The 9,902-nt window shown below is 44.3% G+C and overlaps 1 protein-coding gene across 8 annotated transcripts in view; it reads right to left on the bottom strand.

Moving 5' to 3' along the window:
- Positions 1 to 2,155: 2,155 nt before the first annotated feature.
- The window catches only part of EEF2K (eukaryotic elongation factor 2 kinase), a 68,248-nt gene continuing 60,501 nt past the window's right edge, over positions 2,156 to 9,902 (bottom strand). For 6 of the 8 annotated variants that reach the window (XM_042240345.1, XM_027961696.2, XM_027961699.2 and 3 more), the window contains 2 exons: positions 6,699 to 6,877; positions 2,156 to 5,460 (listed from right to left, as the gene is read on the bottom strand). In XM_042240345.1, the coding sequence (XP_042096279.1) occupies positions 5,351 to 5,460; positions 6,699 to 6,877 (289 nt within the window). In that variant the 3' untranslated portion in view covers positions 2,156 to 5,350. The remainder of the gene's footprint in view (positions 5,461 to 6,698; positions 6,878 to 9,902) is intronic. The other 2 variants (XM_042240346.2, XM_060406039.1) reach the window with 1 other exon arrangement.

Raw genomic sequence — 9,902 nt, 5'->3', positions numbered from 1 at the left:
GAGGGACAGGGTCAGCTGGCAGTGTGCCTGGGAGCACAGGGGCAAAGAAGGCTGGTGGACACTCTACAACAATACAGAAACTTCCACAACCCTCCTTTCAGGAGAGCAGTGTTGATAGGGCCAGAGTAAATGGACAAAGTAGGTAATTAAATAGTTAATCCCACTAGAGAATTTTAAGTAAAGAAAAAGTATGGGGAGATCCCTGTAAGTTGATGATTACTCAAGAAAGTAGATGTGCTTAACCACAAAACCAAGCAGGCTTGCTTAGCAACAGAATCATGCAGAAGTATGACACGCCCCAAAACAATGAAACCACGGGTGCATGGGACCAACATCCTGCCCACTGGAGCTCAGACATGCTCTCTACACACATAAAAAATGTTTGGGCCTTCCCTGGTGGTCTAGTGGTTGAGAGTGCCTGCCAGTGCAGGGTACACAGGTTTGATCCCTGGTCAGGGAAGATACCACACGCCGTGGAGGAACTAAGCCCAAACACAACTACTGAGCCAATGGTCTAGAGCCCATGAGCCAAGCCCATATGCCCCAACTACTGAAGGCTGTGTACCTATGCTCTGCAACAAAAGAAGTCAGGACAATGAGAAGCCGGCGTACCACAAAGAAGAGTAGCCCCTGCTCATCACAACTAGAGAAAGCCTGCGTGCAGCAACAAAAACCCAGCATAGTTAAAAAGAAATAAATCTTTTTTAAAAAGCCAATAATTTATGGAAAGGTGACATTTCAAATTAAAGACCGTCATTGTGCTGAGACCTGAAATAATTTTTCCATAATGCTATGATAGTGAGTCTGAGTGAACTCTGGGAGTTGGTGATGGACAGGGAGGCCTGGGTGTGCTGCGATTCATGGGGTCGCAAAGTTGGACACGACTGAGCAACTGAACTGAACTGAACTGAAGGATAGTCCCAGCTTGACCACGTAGGATAAGAAAACTCCTCTGCCCAACCTGGGAGGGGCTGATGATGGAAGAATGAAGAAGGTGGTCTTTCTCCCTTCCCGGCTTTTTCTTTTGATTATAAACTGTAGCCCACTAAGTTCTCAGGGTGGCACTCTCTTGCCGGCCTGCTTATCAGCCTCACAGGCATCCTATTTTAATGTCACTTTCTATCACTTTGCCTCTCACTGAATTCTTTCTGTGCTGAGACACAAAGGACTGGAGCTCCTCGGAGCCCCCTCAAAGTGCCACCTAGCAGTTCAGCCTCACTCTCTACTCTAGCTGGTGTCCTAGGCTTCTGCAGGGTGATGAAGGAGCAGCTGACTGGCTACACAGGGGAGATGAGAGGGTCTAGAGGTCTGATGCTTTAAGTCTTCCAACTGAACCTACATTTTTAGCACCATTTCCCTCCCACCTTCCAGAGGCTCCTGGTGCCTATTGCTTATCGTTTTGGAGGTGTCTTCAGTAATGAAAATGTGGTTCTCAGATTTCTCTACAGCTGACCTAGGATCCAGCTTTCTTGGGTCTGCTAATTCACAGTCCATCTCCCTTCCAGCATCCAGTATTTTGTTGTTGTTGATGTCTCCTCTTCATCCTCATGGGCTTACGCCATTAAGAAAATTTCTTTCCTGTCATTTTAGTTGGGACTTAAGAGCAAATGGACCAAAACATGTGTGCTCAAGATACTATGTAGAGTTATGCTAATGTTCAAATTCCTTAATATTCTTAAATTTTTAAAAGAAATTCTCATTGAATTTCTTAAAAAGCAATTAGCTTGAAACCAAATGATCATGCAAATAAGCAACATTTTTTTCAAGTTTTAGATCACATCTATCACATGCATTTTCTTTGAAACTGATGACAACTCTATTGGTAAAAATTATTGTTTTCTAAGTCAGAGAAATTAAAAAAAAGAGAGGGGTACCTCCTTTATATAAAGCAAATGGAAAATGTATGTGTCAAATCTGGAAGGTTTTTGGTAAGAATTTATTAGAAATATTAAAAATTGAGAAAACGTGCATTTAAAAATCCAATTATCAGCAACTTAAAAACCTGGAAAACGGGGCAACATTGAGCCCACAATCCCCATGGAGACAACCATCTGAAGCTGAATCTGAGCTGCTCCTTTCAGGTGGGACTAAGGCCTCCAATCCACTCTGTTTCCACTCAGCTCCCTCACTCATCTGTTACCAGAAGACACTTGAATTTGAGACCAGAAAGAAAGAAATCACTTTATTTGGAACGGCAAAATTGAACTTAATACATATGCAAAAATAGATCAATAGATACAAGCCACTTCTCTGGGTCCCACCCAGTGTCCACCTTGTCTAGGTTAAATGGTTACCTCAGAGATTAGAAAAAACGAGTAACAGGCACAACTGCAGAGAATATGCATATTTTGTCTCCTTCCCCTTGCCCCAATCTGCACATACTTGTGTAAACATTTTGTTGATTTGTAAAACATGTCTAGTACTGCAAATGTGCTGGGATGAAAGGAAAGGAAGTCATTAAAATAGCAACAACAGGAAGTTACCTGGCTTGATTCATCAAGGTTGCATTTGATGATAAATTCCCACAGGGCCTCAGGTGAAGAGGGAATAAGGACATCCAGCTGCACTGGGGCTTAGGGAATTTTTTTTTTTCTACTTCCATCCATAAAGCCTACTTTTTTTTTTCTTGTTAAACCTATAGCAAAACTGAGAGACATTACACTCCAGTTCATTCCAGTTTAATTTTAAATTTTATTCCCAGGATCCTCTAACTAAGAGTAGCTCTCAGATCCTGGCTTCAGCTTAGCCTCTACCCAGCAGGATATTTGGAAAGAGTCTACCTTTCAGAATCTTGGATTTTCCATCTGTGATTGAAGATACTGATTATATCCTTGACTCTCCTCATCTCCTGGGCCTCCACCTGCTTCTTGTACTTGAAGATAGTCTCTGATGTCTTCCCAGTTGGGATGGAATGCCCTGAGGTTTTTTGTTTTTTGGATGCCCAGCATTTGTGAAAAAAGAAGATGCCCTAGCCAATTTTAGAAGGCACAGAACTATCTTTTGAAGGTGGAGTAAGTCCTGTTGGTTCAGAAAGATTTGTGTCTTGCAGATCACTTCGCTCTCACTGGTCCTTAAAGAAGCATTTGATTAGCTGTAGTACATCCAGGCCATTCCAGTCTCCTACAGGAGAAGGGGACCACCTGCTGACATTAAAGCCATATGGATGGGTGGAATTGCACAGGTGACCAAGCCATTCCAGACAGGCTGGAGGAACCAGAGCCACAAACACTCCATTTTTTATGAATTTACTTGGTGCCAAGGCACTGTGTTTTTAAGCATTAGAGATTGAAGAAAAACTGAGGTGACGCTCAGCTTCAGGGTTTAATATAGTAACTCTTAGTCAGGATTAGAGCAGGGGCTGGCAAACTATAGCCCAGGCAGGCTGTTTTTGTCAATAAAGTTTTACTGGAACACCAGCTACACTCATTCCTTTAGGTATCATTCACCAGTGTTTCTGCACTACAACGGCAAGGCTGCGTAGTTGCAACAGAGACCATAAGGCCCACCAAGCCTAAAATATTTACTATCTGGCCCTTTAGAAAAAAGTTGCCAATCCCTGTGTTACGGAAAAGCACTGACATGTAACTAAGAAATGAGACAGGTGGTCAGGGAACGTACGTGATTTGCATAATAAAATCTCAGAGAGCGAGGAGATTGGTTGAACTAACAACAGCAACAACAAAAGCATCAGTTAATGAGGTTTGATAGCTTTGAAAAGTCAAAATAAAGTTTCTTCTAGCTTACATTTAACAAATGCAAATTAACTATATGCACTGGTTTAAAACACACAAACAACTTAAGGCAAGCCAACTACTTGATTTGTGCAAACGGCAAAGGGTAATTAGTTCCAGCTTTTGGAGGAAACTGGCTATGGTGAGTCCAAATACAAAAACAGGGGTACCCGTCATTTATAGGTGATCCAAAGGACTTTTCAAGGGTAATTTTGACTCAGCTTGATTTTTCCTTTAGGGCACACTCTTAACTTTGGAACCAAATATATGCAAAGGGTCATGACTCCACAGTACTTAACACTAACATGCTGAAGGACCTGTCTTAATGAACTGGTTTGTATGCTACGCTCTGTTTTTTTTTTTTTTATGTTTTGATTTTTAAACAAAGAGATGTTGCTTTAGCACTTGGGGTTGATCAAAGCAGTCTGTTTTCTTTGCTATTTGAAACATCAGTTGAAATCACACTTATGTTAAATCTGCAATCCTTCTAAAGAGAACACTCATTAAATACAGATAGCCATAGCCTGGCCCTGGGGAAACCACTGGAATTAATGAGTGTTTATAGTTCTTGCCCTCTCATTCTCCAACAGCTTAAACAAATCTCAAGGGACTGCTGCTGAAAGCATCCTACTGCAAACGACAGGAAAATCAGCCAAGCTTCAAGCAGAAAATGCCGAGGATGGGGGTTGGGAGCAGATTCTTCGTAAGAATGTCAGATGCTAAGAAAATACAGAGGAATACTGTACAAGGGGTACTTCAGTCATATTGTGGATGCTGCCACTGAGATGCAGAGTACATGTCTGCTTGGAGGAAAGGCTTCAACCTTCCAAGCCGCAGCCCTTACATGTAAAAGCTTTGAGGTGCACCCACTTCCACACGAGCTGAGGCAGGAATTAGAGGTAGTAAAAGTGTACATATAGAAATCAAACCTGTTTTGTAAAGCTCATTGTGGAAAACATACTTCAGAATGCAATTTGGCTGTATTCCACAAAATCAGTTGCATTTCAGGAAGGAAATTAAAAGATAAGAGGACAGTGTGTGGGCCCTCCCCCATGGCAGAAGGGGGCCTGGGAGATGTACAGTCTCACACACACCAAAAAATGCTACACACATTCTTCCAAATGCTCTCAGAAAGACAGCTTTGCTCTAAGACATGACAATACACACCTCATGGAAAGTTAACATGCAGCTCTGCTCTTTCCTACCTCATTCTGACTCAGGAAACACAGGCTCTGTGGGCCTGAGATTTCAGCCCAGCCTGAAAAGGCTTGACGAGCAAAGCTTTAATATTTTCCATCCTGGGCAGAAAAGATACATTTTCTTACATCTCATGACAAACAACAACAATAACCACAACAAAACACAGAAAAAGAACCTCAGAAAGATACATTGGTTCATTAGGCTGCTTTTTCAATCCCCAGTGCCCTAGGGGACAGCTGCAGTGTCTCCACTGGTAGCAAAGACATTTTCAAGAGTTAAAAAATAACATACAAAAGTTGATTTACTAAAAACATCTGCCCGCTCCAGCCCCCAAACAACCCGAAATAAGAAGTCTTTTTCTTTCCCCCTCTCCTAGCCCTGTAACTTGGGGCTGGCTGGCAGTGGCTTTTTCCAGCAAGTTATTCCTCCATCTGGGCCCAGGCCTCCTCTGCTTTCTCGTAGTACTGGTTGGCCAGCCGGCCCTTCATGGCTTCTGTCGCTGCCTCGGCTGCCTGGGTGTACAAGTCACCTGAAAGAAAGCAAAGGAGGGCACAGAGAGGTGAAGAGCCTGTTGTTTTTGCTGCCCCGTATCCCTGACCCTGCTCCAGGAAGATCACACCGAGGTTACTCCTTCTGGCCTATCCCTGCACATAACCTGGGTGGGGCTCTGAGTGTGCATGTGATCCAAGCCGGGTCAATCAAAGTACCTTCCCTGTTCTTCACCAGGCCACAGGGACTGGTCGGGACTTAGGCACAGCCACCCAGAGTGAGCCACCCAGTAAGCACAGTGATTGGTTTAGGGGCTGTGGGTGATTCCAGCTGAGTCACTTAGAATCAGGCTGAGGACTTCTATTGGACAAATTGGGGCTATATGAAAGTGGAAGGGATAAAATATCTAGATGGGTTTGGCCACCAAATGAATTTGTGGAGAACATATAAAAACACTTGGTTTTCAGTGCTTTTGGATTTAGAAGTCAAATAAAAGATTATAGAATTACAGTATTAGTTGCTTGATTTTGTTATACTACCTTAAAAAAACTTTTAAACTTAGCCTCACCCTATACCTGCAAAACCAGGAGTTCAGTATGTCTATCATGTTATTTAATATATGTAATGTGCATTAACTGATGAGTGAATGAACAAAATGTAGTATCTATAAAATGGAATATTATTCGGCAATAACAAGGAATGAAGTACTAACGCATGCTACAATAAGAATGAACCCTGAAAGAAGGAAAACACAAAAGGCCACATACTGTGATCCCAGTTATATGAAATGACCAGAACAGGTAAATCTATACTTTAGGTTAGTGGTCGCCAGGGACAGCAGGAAGGGGAAATAGGGAGTCACTGCTAATAGGTACCAGGTTTCTTTCTGGCATGATGGAAATGTTCTGGAATTAGGTAGTGGTGATGATGGCGTAACACTGTGAACATACTAAAAACCACAGAACTATACACTTTAAAATGGTGAATTTTATGAAAATGTCGCTCAATTTTTGCATTGCAAACAAACCTCCCAAATTTCTAACATGTGACTATCAAAAAGGCTCATCTGCATACCAACTTCATAAAGAAACCCTTTCTAAGCATCATATGGGTAGCCAGCCTTGCACAATACAGGACCAGTATGAATCTTTCTCCCAGCCAGAATGGAAAGAAGAGACTCAGTCTTGCATCTTGTTGTGATTCCCAATGAGAGAGGAATCATGTCTCTTTCACTATCCAGCCCTGTCCCACCCCAGGGGCAGGTCTGCCAGGCGCTACCTGATCTCTGTGGGTCCTTCTCCAGCCCGCAGCCGCCTGTGAACAGCATCTCCGCCTCCCTGGCCAGCAGCATGTACCGGGGTTCGTCTTGCATCCCATCATACTCCCCACCCTCATCACAGTCAGTTGTCTCCAGGGCAGTGTTGTACCAGTGGAGAGCCTCTGGCCAGCTCTGGGACCTTGCCAGGAGATACAGAGGAGAAGAGGAAGTTACCATGGCAACAGGGCAGGAAGGAGGAGGCCCATCAGCAGGAGAGGCAAGTCAGGGATCACAGTGCGGCCACCACCTATGCTTCATAGTATCCAACGCCACCACACCTAAGGGCTGTCATTCACATTGTAGATCTATATATTTATTACAACAGCGGTCAAGTAGTTTTCCCTAACAAAAGTGGTATAGAACAATAAGTTTCCAACAGATGGAAGTCGAGCATCTTGAGGAAGGAGAACATTTTTCTAGTCTGCATAAAATCACCCTGCAGGAATTCCCTGGCAGTCCCAGTTAGGACTTGGTGCTTTCACTGCCATGGCCTGGGTTCAATCTCTGGTTGGGGAACTAAGATCCCACAAGCTGCACAGCGTGGCCAAAACACAACAAAACAAAAAACAAAACACACAAAAAACTACCCTATGGGTTTGCATTAGCAGTGGGTGGTGTCCCAACCAATTTGCCCTATAACTCATGCAGGAGAAGAGGTGGGTGGGGTACCCTTCACCAAAGCCCCCAGAACCTTCGACAGCAGTCATTCAGCTCTTTCTTTCTCTGCCTCTGCTGGTCAGCTCTGGCTTTCCTCCAGAAAATGGAGGGCTTATTCCAGAACAGCTGACTTCCCCCTTCTGACTCTGCCCTTCACTCTCAATTATTTCTCCTACGGCCACACAGTGGTCTAACCCCCAAAGGCAGACACAGGTTCCAACCCAATCTGAGCAAAACAAAATAAAGAGTAAACAGGGCAGTGGGCTCTTTTCCTTGGGGTGTACTAATGCACATTACCAAACACGTGAGTAACTATAGGACATCAGGAAAGAGCAAAGAGAGACGCAGATAAGAAGGTCTACGTGCCCCATGAAGTGTTCCTGGAGCTACAGCTGTGTATATATATACACACATATATGGACCTGGCTTCACCCTCCAGTCTTAGCTCCTGTCAGCCATGCCAGACTCGCTGGGTCACTTTCCCCTCCTCGGACTTGCCAGCTCCTGTCCGCCCTTTGGCTTTTGCACCTGCTGCTCCCTTTGCTTAGAACATCCTTCCTTGAACTCTTCCCATACCTGGCTCCTCATCTCTCCAACCTCAGCTCAGCTTCTTCAGAGACGCTGGCCCCAAATACTCGATTTCTTACCATTACCTCAAACTGTAATTCTCCTGTTTACTTATTCACTTGTTTATTACGTTTTCCCCAGGTAGAATGTAAGGCTCTAGGAGGGCAGGGACCGTGTCTGTTTTATTCACGGCTGCATTCCCAGGGCCTGGCAAACAGCACAGACTCTATAAATGTCTGCTGAAGTGGCTGGCTGGGATGGCGTCAGGAGATAATCTTGACTCCATTCTGTTTTATAAAGAAGGGAAGTTGTTTGAAAATTATTTGTGGCACATCCAGAAGACTGGGGTTTGAACAGTGGATTGGCAATCACTAAACTAGCTGATCTCAATTCTTTCAGCTTTGGCCCTCTCTGGTCTTGAAAGGCAAGGCAGAACTGCTTCCAACACATTAAATGTAAAAGAAGGGAAAAGGCCTAGTCTCTCCCAATGCACCCCACCCAACTCCACACCCCGTGGTTAGTATGTCCACCCTGCCTTGGAATTTCCAATGACTTTTCCTTCTGCTATGAGATAGTAACTTCTGAGGGGGTCAAAACCCCTTAAATGCAAATAGCTGACTCTCATTTATGCTCCTTGAATGGAAGAGGCTGGGGCTGCTTGGAATGAGGAAGAAGAGTGAGAGAATGACTTTGGAAGATGTTACGGAAGAAAATCTTGATTGATTTAACCACACAAATATTAAAACCCAGCAAGTTCCCAGACTCAATAGTCAGTGGGCACTGTGTGGCACCTCTTCTCCCTGCTGCCCCAAATCTATGCAAGCCATCTCTGAAAAAAGGTTTTAAGTCAACTCATTTACCAAAGAGCTAACAGCCTTAAAAAAAATTTTTTTTTACAGGGAATTCCCTGATGGTTCAATGGTCGGACTTTATGCTTCCACTGCAAAGGGCATGGGTTTGATCCCTGATTGGGGAACTAAGATCCCACATTCCACAAGGCCAAAATATATATATGTGCTGTGCATAGTCCTCAGTTGTGTCCAACTCTTTGTGACCCTATGGACTGTAGCCCTTCAGGCTCCTCTTTCCCTGGGGATTCTCCAGGCAAGAATACTAGAGTGGATTCCCGTGCCCTTCTCCAGAGGATATTCCAGACCCAGGGACTGAACCCTGGTCTCTTGCATTGCAGGCAGATTCCTTACCATTTGAGCTACAGGGAAGTCTCAATGGGCATCACAGATGTTGGCATTTGATTTTGGACAAAATCATTTCCTGTTTTGTTTACCTCCCCTCCATGCCAGTGACTCTGAGCCCCTAAGAAGCAGGCTAATGTACAGTCCACTGGAGAAGAGATGAGAAGACCTAAGTTTTGGCCCTGCTACTTACTGGCTACTTAACTGCAGACAAGCCCCTTCACTTCTTAGAACCACACATCCATAAAATAAGCCCCTAAATGCTGCCCAGTCTGTGTCAAAGAGATGTGTTGATTCTTTCATTCAAACAACTACTGAGCCAGGCCCTGTGCTAAGCACTGGCACTGAAGAGGTGCAGGAAACCCAATTCTAGTTCTCAGTGAAATAAAATCACAGATATGAAGGTGTACCCAAATATAAGGAGCATTACAGTTACATAGCAGGGAGCTGACACATGTTTGCAGGGTATGTAACTCAGACATTTTAGACCCTGAGAGCTTGACATGACAGAGCCCCAGTCTCGACTTTGCTTCTAAACTCAGTGAGGGAGATGAAAACACGACCCACATAGGAGGCAAGTGCCACGCTGCCCCAATCCTGGAGGTTTGGACACTGTCCCTTCCAGAAAGCCATGGGTGCCTGAGAAGAAACGGGGAAGCTGAGATCCACTGGGAGCCAGTGAGCAACAGGTCCTACTAAGAACTGAATTCCCTCAACCATTCTCTGCTCCTAGACTTCTGGGACCTC

Source organism: Ovis aries, chromosome 24, assembly GCF_016772045.2.
Source record: "Ovis aries strain OAR_USU_Benz2616 breed Rambouillet chromosome 24, ARS-UI_Ramb_v3.0, whole genome shotgun sequence".
NCBI lineage: Eukaryota > Metazoa > Chordata > Mammalia > Artiodactyla > Bovidae > Ovis > Ovis aries.
The sequence above is the reverse complement of the archived record's forward strand: the minus strand, read 5'-3'. Positions and strand labels throughout refer to the sequence as shown.